Here is a 10,846-nt window from a genome sequence, read left to right on the forward strand (position 1 = left end):
AGCATGTTCTCAAATGCCACCTGCTTCCAGATTCCTTCAGGATTGAATATTTAGTGTTGCAATGTGGGGACAATGGAAAATCGAAGCTCAGCTCAGGCCTGGAAGAATCAAATGTGGTAAAAAAAAAAAAAGGTAGTTTGATCTTTTTGCCATTGATTACTTGACATCCCTGTGGAAGGTGCTAATTAGGACAGGTGGAGATTATATAAGTTCTTTACACTAGTGGGAACCAATGAGCACCCACTAGACAGAGATGTCATCCCCTCATACTAAGGGACTCCAATGTCTAGTCATTCACCTCCAAATCTATGATCCATTATCAATTCTGAATCATTTAATCACAAATCAGTTATCAACTACAGCAATTAGCGTTATCAGAATACTATTATACCAGTGACTTAATAGTGCGTTTTGTTTTGTTTTGTTTTAAATAAAAACATCACCATTTCACATGCAATCAAAGTAATAAATAAAACATTTGGGTTAGGAAATATGCTTTCTATTTGTGCATTAATTAGTGACCTTAAAGGCTTACACAAGGAAGAAAACAGTCCTTTCCTCTGATGAAAGCCCTCCCTCTACCCCACCCAGTGGTGTACCCATAAATGTTTAATAACTGGCTCTTGGGGTGAGAGGAAGATCTGATTTGTGGTGTTTGTATTTTCACAATGTAAATATTTCCACCATGACAGAGTTTTATCTACCAATATGATGTCACTAAATGCAGAATTTGAAAAGAGATGCTCCATAGCACACAGTTACATACTCCTGCCTTACGGGTACAACAGACGTAAAATAAGCCCTGGAACATAGATAGCAGCACCATACAGTAAGATAAATAAGAAGCATTAAGTTGGGATATCTATTTTCTCTGTTTTTGATATAATTTAAAATCTACACAAATTAACGTTTAATAAATATAGTTTAACAAATGGCCTGTGATTTCTGGAAATGTAACAGCGGACACCTCCCCAGTTGGTATGAACCCGTTCCAGTACATCGCTGCCTCCATCTGTCACTCATCACAAGATAATAGGCAAATGCACAGAAGATGGGGTTGAAATTGAAGCACAAGAGATCGGATCTAACTATAACAAGGACTTTGTTAACTGGAGAAATTCAGAGGTATGTAAGAATCAACAGAACATTCTCTGATATTAAACATGCATGAATTGCCCTGCAGTGGTGCTAACACAGGTCTAGGTGATTTCTTGAGGACCCCTCCAATTTAAGATAGGCTACCTTGCATAAAGTCTAATTTGAAAGAGTTACCTCATCAAGAATTTACATTTTAAATACAAATTAAATAAAGAATTACCACTAGTGAAAATTTTATATTTCCCATTATCTTAATTATGATTAGTTGTAACTACTTGTCAGTGCAGGAAACATAACTTGAAGGTAGAGCATTCCTCTTCGTACCTTAATTAACCAATTTAACCAATCAACCTCTATAGCCTGGGGCTTGCACATGCACTCATCATATCATGTATTAATCAATACATGTTTCTAATTACTGGAATAGAAAGAAACTGTCAGAAATATATTTACGACTTATCATCACATCCACTGAGCTCCTATCTCTTACGAGAATCTGAGAGCTAAAATCCTTTTCCTCTTGCAATTACAGGAAGTGGACAACCATATGAAACCACTCCTCATGTGAGTATCTATGGAAAGAGTAAAGAAAAAAACTCATTTAATTCTACTTAGGGATTCAGGTATACAGTTAATCAGGAAAATCTTTCTTAAAAATAGTCCTCTCCAAAGAGAAGAAAAATGAGCTAGAATAAAAGTAACAGATCATTAATAGTGCTGTGTTCTCAAGACCCTGCTTCTCTCAAACAGGGATTATCTAAATCTGGACAGGTCTTGATAGTACCCCAACCTCTCCTGTCTTTCAGCCTTTCCCTTTCCCAACAGAAAGATGCTTCCTCCAATTCAAGGGACCGGAGGTTATTTTGCTTGGTAGAAACAGAATAGCAATCTAGTAGTTCAGAGGTTTCACCTTCCCTAAACTATGTCACTAAGCAAAACTCAATGCTTTCACCTGAATGCTTTTTGTTGATTTCTTTTTTTTCCCACTATGCACATTTTATCTGTTCTCCTATAATCTACCAACACCTAATATAAGAAAGTTCCATTTTAGGCATTTAGGGCCCATCTCCCATGTTATTTTAGTCTTTACAAAATAAATCAAATTAAAAATGGAAATTAGATTGGGTTTTTTATCATTTGCTTGCATTATCATTTAAATGTTATTTTGAATACTAATCACTAATGAAGTGTCTCTCAGTCTAATGTTACATTCTATTGTAAATGCAGGAAGAGTCACACTAATTCATACTAATTCCAGTTAAGAGGGATTAAAAGCATGCATTTTTGATTCACCTAAGAAGAAAGATGTCCTTTAACCTATCAAATATTTTCTGTGTAGTCTCCCTAAAATTGACATTCAAAGCATCTCCAAAGTTGTTTGAAACATAGCTCCTTTTTCCAAAATTAAAGCAAAAATTATTAAATGTTTAACAAAGAGAAATCAAAATAAGCAAATAAATAATTTGTGGTTTTCTTGTAAGGCTTCAAATGGTTGTCTACACTACCTTAAGTCCTAATTTACACATGAATCTACATCTTTCTTTTCAAAATTTATTCTCCTATTCCATATCACATCCACAATGACAATGACATTAAGCAGCTAATACCGAAAAGGCACACCATCCTCCAGTTCCATGGCAGGACACCCTAAGGGCATGCAGAACAAATGTCAAATTGAGCCCCTTTGTGCTTACATAAGACACACAACATGTTAATTGCACTTCCTTATCTTTCTGGACTCTTTAGTCTTTCTGATCTTCTGGTTGCTCCATTTTTCTTCCCATTATTATTTCTGTTTCACTGGGACATTGAAACCTTGGGAAGAAACAGAGGTAGCTGCTTTGGCTCTTTTATTACCTTGTTTTGAAAGTTCTCAAATTTAGGATTCCTATTCTGATTTTTATTTTTAATGGGTAATGTTTATTAAACATTTGAAACCTGCTGTTTTAAACAAGACCCACTTCATCTGAAGAAAATGCTTAAGAGAGTAGTCAAAATATACACATGGAAATTTGTTCTTATTTTCTACTACCTCATCCAAAGGCTTGCAAAGAAATTATGAAAAGCTTAAATTTTTGAGTATGTTGATACTAATGCCTATTCTGTATTCAAAATATTAACTCAAAATGTCTTACTCTTAAATTAGCTGAAGTCCTTCCTTTATAAAATCTGGGTAATGCTCACCTGAAGACCCAAAATATGCATTGTAAAGTTTGTAGGAGAAAGGTGAAAAAGTATGAACAAAGAAGTTCATTTTTTAAAAGTAATTGAAATTTTGGATATAGAAAGTAACGTATTTCCCCAAATCCTACAATACAGATTACCTTTTGCAGGACAGTGGGAATTGGAGTAGGCAAATTTCTACAAGGATGTAATCAGAATAAAAACAATTTGACCAAAATTGAAACAACTTTTACGAAACAGTAGCACCTGATAGTATATGAAGAAGAAAATAACACACATTTTTCTAAGTATTGCCATGTCAGTGAACTTTGTTTCTTTCAATTTTTTGCTTTACAACTTCAAATCCTGTTTTCAGTAATAGACCCATGTTTACACACTCTCTCCAGGTGACAATCAGAAGGGTAAGTACCAGTGTTATTCATGTGTTCCAGTTCTGAATATTCAGTTGAGTCCTCTGAGTTCTAAGCTACTTGACTTTAAGTATCAGAGCCCAAAACTGTGAAAAACAGAATCACTCTATCCCCAAACTTCTATTTTATCTCCACAACACCCAATTTTCCCACTTTCAGTAAAAAGCACCACAATTACATGGTCACTCAAGGGGGTAGGCTGACCCCCAGTAAGTCCTAAGCATTCTATTCTGTTTTTTGTTTTCTTCTTATGTAGTTAACATTGGTTTACAATACGCTGTATGATATAGGGGAGTAAATTTACACCTCCTCAGATGGATGTCACCATCCATCCTACCAGCCAAGGTTCTCACCATAGACCCTTGTGTTCTTGTGTCCCCAATTCTACCCTCCTAATATTGTCAATTCCACTCTCTGCTTCTCGGGTTTATTTTGGTTTAGGTTTATGAGTTCTGTGTATGTGTATTTTCTCTATATTCTACATATGAGTGAAATCATTAAGTATTTGTGTTTCTCCTTCTTACTAATGTCATTTAGCATAATCCCCTCCAACTCCAACCATGTTGTTGCAAATGGAAAGAATTTATAGTTGAACAGCTAAGTAGTATTCCCTTGTATGTATTTGTGCATACCTTAATCCAATGTGCACATCTTAATTCCATGGGTGTTAGCAACAAAGCTACATTGCATTGTTTAAATAGTACTGCAGAGGACAAGAAGTGCATATATACTTTAGAATACATATATGCTTTAGGAATGCATAAATACCTAGGAGTGGAATTGGTGGATCACACTGTAGATTTGTTTTTATATTTTGAAGGACCTCATACTGTTTTCCATAAGTCTAGACCAATCTACATTCCCACAAACAATGCACAAGATTTCTTTTTTCTCTACATCCTCATCAACATTTGTTGTTTGTGGTCATATGTATTTGGGCCATTCTCACAGAAGTGAGGTGGTGTCTCACTGGAAGTAAGAAAACATTTGCTCACCATGCATATGACTAGGAACTAATATTAAAGATCTATAAAGAGCTCACACAATACAATAAAAGGATAACAAAGACCCCAATTTAAAAAAAAATCAACAACGGGCACATGAAAAAAAAATCAACTTAGTTATCATAAAGGAAATGCTAATCAAACCACCATGAGATACCACCACACACATGTCAGTGGCTCTGATCAAGTTTCCTACACTTAAATCATGCCTTTCCCCATCTCTTTGTCATTACATTTGTCTGATTTGCACTATCTGTGGCTCCCATTTTCTCCCTGATTTTCCTTTAGTCTACTCACCAATGAGTTTCAGAACACACAGTCAGATGATACCTGGACTGTTCAAAATGGTCCAGTGGATCCACTCTGAATGGATTCTGCTGCTACTGCCAGTTATCACTTGCTCTGTCTTTCTCCCTTTCTCTCATCTTCTCTCCCTCTCTCTTTCTCTATCTCTGTCTCTCACACACACAAAATGCCCAGCACACCCCAAATTCATGACACAACTAGGACTACTCCACAGTCTTTCAAAACTGGAAAATTTGCTTTCCTTTGTTTGAATAGTCCCCCTCTCTGCATGACCGTCTACTGGTCAATCCTTTAGGCTTAATATACAATTTCTGGGACATCTCCCTTACCACGCCACCAAAAAGTTCTCCTCTCTGGTTCTCTGTGTATTTTATCCTTTTAACCTCTTTAAAGATCCATAATTTATCTATAATCAGATAAACTTAATTCACACATTTGTTGACAATCTTCTTGTCCTCAGATTTAAAGTCCACAGAGCAGATATATGCCTGAATATACAGTGATTCAGAACTCTGTAAATGTTTGTGGAATAATGTTGATTATTCCTTATACATACAGATCACACAGTAAAGAGAATGTAGATTCACAACTGAATCCTGGCTCTGAATCCTGAATCACTTACTATTTCCATGAACATAAATTCTCCTTGCCATAATATCTGAATCTCTAAAACGAGTGATTGTGATATTTATAAATTCACAGCTATAAATTACATGGAACAATGTCTGGCACATTAAAAAAAAACTCAAAAAAGTTTTGCTACTTGTTAATACATTAACTTGTTCCCCAAATATTCATTGAGTGCTTACCCTAGGCAATGCTTGGTGGGAGATTCTGTCAATCAAAGTCTTTTTGATTGACTTTTCTTAACTTAAAATCAAGTTTTAAAAAATACCAAAACACAAAGAAATGAGTACAAAGAAACATGTTATTATTGTCCCATGAAATAAAAAATCAAAAGACTTGTGTGAGTTACTTGGGCTGCTATAACAGAACGCCACTAATTGAGTGATTTATACCACAAAATTAATTCTAACACAGTTCTGGAAGCTAGATGTCTACTATCAAAGCATTGGTAAGATTGAGTTCTTGAGAGAGGGCTCTCTACTCGATTCTTGCAGTTTTCTGGAAATCTGTGACTTTCCTTGACTTGGAGAAACATCACCATGTCTGCCATATTGCCACATGGCACTCCTCAAGGCATGTATGAGTTCAAATTACCCCCTTATATAAAAAACAAAAGTCACAAGAGAATATGGAACTTCCCTACTCCCATATGACCTCATTCTCAAGTCAGTTGCATCTGTAGTAGTAACCACATCCAGGCACAAGATTTTGTTAAACAACCCTTAGAGTCTGATCTATGTCATACAAGACAATGTCTTCAACTCTATGAACAATCCCTGGCACTCCTGAGTTCATCAATTCACTAAGGGTACTAAGAGAACTCTGAAAAGGTATATGGAGTAAATTTAAGATTTTAAAAATGTGCAATTAAGACACCATTAAATGTGACAACTAAAAACAGCTTAGTAAAAACATGTGCTGTGATGTTTCTTTTGATTTCTAGATTACAAATATCTGATAGTAGAATATACATTATTCCAATTACACATTATTCTAAAACTAACAAAATCAAAAGTATCCATACTTGGATGACCTAAGTTCTTGGATGACCTTACAAATCTGGTACACAGTGATTGATTTTTTTTTTTTTTTTCAAAAAAGTCTTCCTTTCTGCAATATTCTATGGACATGTACTCATGCTTTTCAGTCTCTCTTTGAATTCATCTTAGAGAATTAGGAACTCAAATGTAAAATCAGGGCAAACACAAAGTTCCTTGGGAGGTAGAAGTGTGAAGTAAAGATCATGGAGAAAGATAATCAGTGGAATGAAGCCAAAGGTCATGCAAATACAGTACCCAGAAAAAAATGCTAAGTACTTACTCTCCACTGGTATTTCTCAATCTGATTTCCACTTGGGAGAGTGGTTTGAATAAAACGTGAATTAGATAATAAAAACCTCTTATTTATTTCTTTCACTTTTAGAAGGAACTAATGGGCCATCCTTTCGTGACTGACATAGCCACTCCTAGTCAACATCACTAGATTCTCTTAAGAACTGTATTATGTAAATGCCATTCCCATTTTGATGCCTACACCTGTTTTGGCTTCAGGACCCTCAACTTTCAGCATTTGTTGAGAACAGAAAAACAGCATGAAAGGAGGGAGGAAAAGATAGCTGGTTTGAGTGGGAGAAAGTTTAGATCTGATATCCCTACCCAGTGAGCTGGCATATATAGCAGCTCAGTGACTCAGTTAAATTTTTAGGATTCTGTGAGCCACTTGATAAACCCACCCATTTTAAAGGTTAAGTAAAATAAACTTAAATTTAAGTAAGTCATATAAAGAAATACAAGGTGTTTAAAACATCCCTTACTAATAATTTAAATGATCTACTTTATCTGTGTTACTAAGCTTATTTAGGTCTTTTATCGATATGATGGAAATACAAATTAATAGTGCAATTAAGATGGGTCAAAGTGTGGGTATTTATACCAAATTAGCAAAAACTAAAAATCATACTGTAACACTGTTATTTGTCTTATCTTGAGAGATTTTTTAATTGTATTGTTTTTAATGAGGTAACAATGATTTAAGCCACTATATATGATTTAAGGGCATAGATTCATACCTTTTCAGATGTATATTACCATAGTACACCCACCACTGAGGCATCTGTAATACTCCCACCATAGTCCATGGAAACCCAAGATGGTGTCACTTCTACAGCATAGCATCAATAGTGCACACACACTGAAGAAATAATTTTCCAGTTTTTAAAAACTATTACCCAATTCAGCAAAGAATCTATCCATATCAATAATGGAATGAAGTTGCAATACTATTTTCCTTATTTTGCTTTGCTGTCGTCCTCAAAGTGAAAAGAAATATTAGTCAGCATTCACGTCAGAAGTACAGAGCCAAGAATTTATCAAATTCAACAAAAGGATTCTGCCAGAATTAATTGGCCATATAGAATTCACAATAAAGAGCACTACATATTTCATTATTAGTCAAATAAGTGCTACATCCCATTTGTGCATAATATTCATAATGTATCACATAATAGTGTAACATAAGATTCACATACACATCCTGCTTGAAATGCACTTATTAGTCATTCACTCACCCCATTGCCTTCACCATTCTAAAACTATTGATTTGGAAAAGTTGTTGAACACTATATGTTTCACCTTCCTCATCTGCAAACTAGTGAAATGGATGACTTCTTTCTCAGAGGGTAGTTTTAGGAGTAAAATAAAATAAAATGTATGTAAGAACCCTGTATGGAATGAATTTACTATCACAAATTTGGTAAATATGATTTAGTTCCTAATGTGTGCTCCCCTAAAGATTTTCAAGCACATAAATAGTATTTGATCCTTACCCTCAGGTTGTTTACAATCTAGTGATGAGAGACATGTGTAGATACTGTAAAACAATTTAAAAGAATTAATGGCACTCTCACAGAGAAAAAAGCAGATTGCTATGAGATTAGAAGAAAATAAGGCATATTTTACCTGGAGAACCAGGGAAAAATTTCATTGGAAAGGTTGAATTTTGAGAAAAGCTTTAAAAAATAAGTTGCATTTGTATCAACTGAAAAAGTGTATGGGGAAAACAGAAGCATTCAAAGGCCGAGCGATGAAATACCAAAAACATTAAAATCACAAATATCACCTTATCAACTAGGAAATCATACTCATTTTGATAAATCTCCTGTACCAAAAACCCTTTCTTGACATTTCCATGTAAAACAGAGAAAAATATTCTACTAAAGATTACACAATCCTGTGTGCCTATCTCCAATCTTTCATATTCAAGGGGCTTTAAAAAGAGTGTTCAGGTTTTTTTCAACTTACAAGTCAAGTCCATTTCTAAAAACCAAAGTGTGAATTATCTTTTGGCCTCATTTCTATGGTCATAAGTGAAAGAAAACATTCATGCTCAAGTAATTTTTTTATAAATATTTTACAAAAAATTACTATAAAATATGTCCTGTTTAACAGGACTCAAGGGCTGTCCCATAGATTCAAACAAAGTAGCCAGTGCTTTCCAATCAATAAATGTATAAATTATGCACACCTTATGTAAACAATGAACAGCACATCTAAAGGGAGAGCTTTATGGGCGAATGGAACACTGAGGCCAGAGAAAAGTGAAGCCCTTTAAAACATTCAAGGGGACAAAGACTAAGTGTTAAAGAAAAAAGCATTATTTTATTTATCGGTTAATGATGGCAAGAGTCCACATTACTCAGTATAAAGTTCACTGCAAAGCTTTTTTTCCCTCTGCATATCAAAATATGCTAGTTAATGTTTGTGACTTCAGAAAACAAGCACTATTTCCAAGAAAGCCTGGCACTGCTTCTGCTAAGTGTATGCTAAGTGAATGTGGCTAAGTGTAATGAAAGGAAGATGTCTATTAATCTTTCACCCACAAAAGTCTGACACAAAGGGTCTGCGGCCTTGACCTCAAGCGACTACAGAATAGACCGCAGGGCCAGATTGGGTCCCCATAGGACATATGTCAAGAAGAGCCTTCGTTTCCCTCTGAAAGGTCTTTTAGCTGCCACACTCCACTCGTCTCCAACGTCCCATTACCTGCACTCCCAGGATAAGGCACCTTGCCCGGAGCCTTCACTCCACTCAGCCTGACGACAGCTGTCAGTCTGCCGCTGTCTCGACGAGCAACGCAGACAGAATCTAAAGCTGCACTGGAAGGGTTAGGGCTAAAATACTCTTTCAAAGCGCCCTCAGCCCTCCTTCCTGGAGATGCCTGACTCCTCAACCTCCACTTTAAACCTGCTGAAGGTAAGAGCCACCTCACTCGCAAAGAAGAGTACACGCTTCCCCGTCTCTTCAAAACGCCGGCATTCCCACTTCCCTTCTAATTACACGTTACTCGAAATCATCCCAAGAAGAAAGAGCCCAAAGTCGCAGTAAAACTTCAGCGGAAATGCAGAAGGTGCTAAAGCCAGCAGCAGTCCGACCAGGGGCGGGGAAAGCGCTCACACGCCAGGCGCAGGGGCGTCAGACCCTGACCCCAGGGTTTCTCCCCGCGGGGGCGCGGCGAACCCCAGCGTGCAGGGCCGAGAGGGCGACCGCACCCTCCCGCAGCGCAGGGGTGCGGGGCTGAGCGCCGGCGTGGCAACGGCGGTGAGAGCAGGGGCAGCGGGGAACCTAGGGGGCCGGCGGGAGCGCCGGGTTCGCCCGCCCACTCCGCGGCCAGAGCTGCGGTCCCCGGAGCGAGCCCGGGAGGCCGGTCCCAGGGCATGGGAGCCGGTCCCGGGACTGGGGCGCGCGGGGCACTCACCAGCTGCAGCGCGCAGAGGCAGATGAGCGAGCAGCGCCCGGTGCAGCAGCCCATGATGCCGGCAGCGTCCGAGCCGTGCTCGCCGGGAGAGATCTGTGTCCGCCCGCACAGCTGCCTCCGACTCCCCAGCAGTCCCCGCTCCGCGCTCGCCCAGCGCGGCGCAGGCTCGTCCGCCCTGCGGCCGCCGCCTGCAGTTCTCGGGATCTGGGCTGGAGCGCAGCCTTTGTTAGTTTCCCGGGCGGGCCGAGGTCAGTACCGCGAGCACGACCCGAGCGTCTGGCGGGGGTCCCTGCCTCCCACTGTGCGGGTCTGCTTCTTGGGGAGGGGGAGCAAGGCAGGAGGGGCGGGGGGCGGAAGGGAGGCTACAGATGGTGAGTGGGTGGAAGTCTGTTTAGGGGAGGGGAGTATGTAGGAGGTGGGCGTCTGAAAAGTGGAGTGGGGGTGTGTGTGAGAGTGTGTGTGTGT

At 38.5% G+C, this 10,846-nt stretch overlaps 1 protein-coding gene across 1 annotated transcript in view; it reads right to left on the bottom strand.

Annotated features, from left to right (window-relative positions):
- The window catches only part of NKAIN3 (Na+/K+ transporting ATPase interacting 3), a 500,340-nt gene extending 489,777 nt beyond the window's left edge, over positions 1–10,563 (bottom strand). The window contains exon 1 of the mRNA XM_012722912.1: positions 10,382–10,563. Coding sequence (XP_012578366.1) covers positions 10,382–10,435 — 54 coding nt within the window. The 5' untranslated portion in view covers positions 10,436–10,563. The remainder of the gene's footprint in view (positions 1–10,381) is intronic.
- Between the last annotated feature and the right edge of the window lie 283 nt (positions 10,564–10,846).

The sequence above is a fragment of the Condylura cristata genome, unplaced genomic scaffold (assembly GCF_000260355.1).
Source record: "Condylura cristata isolate star-nosed mole 26May11 unplaced genomic scaffold, ConCri1.0 scaffold00009, whole genome shotgun sequence".
NCBI lineage: Eukaryota > Metazoa > Chordata > Mammalia > Eulipotyphla > Talpidae > Condylura > Condylura cristata.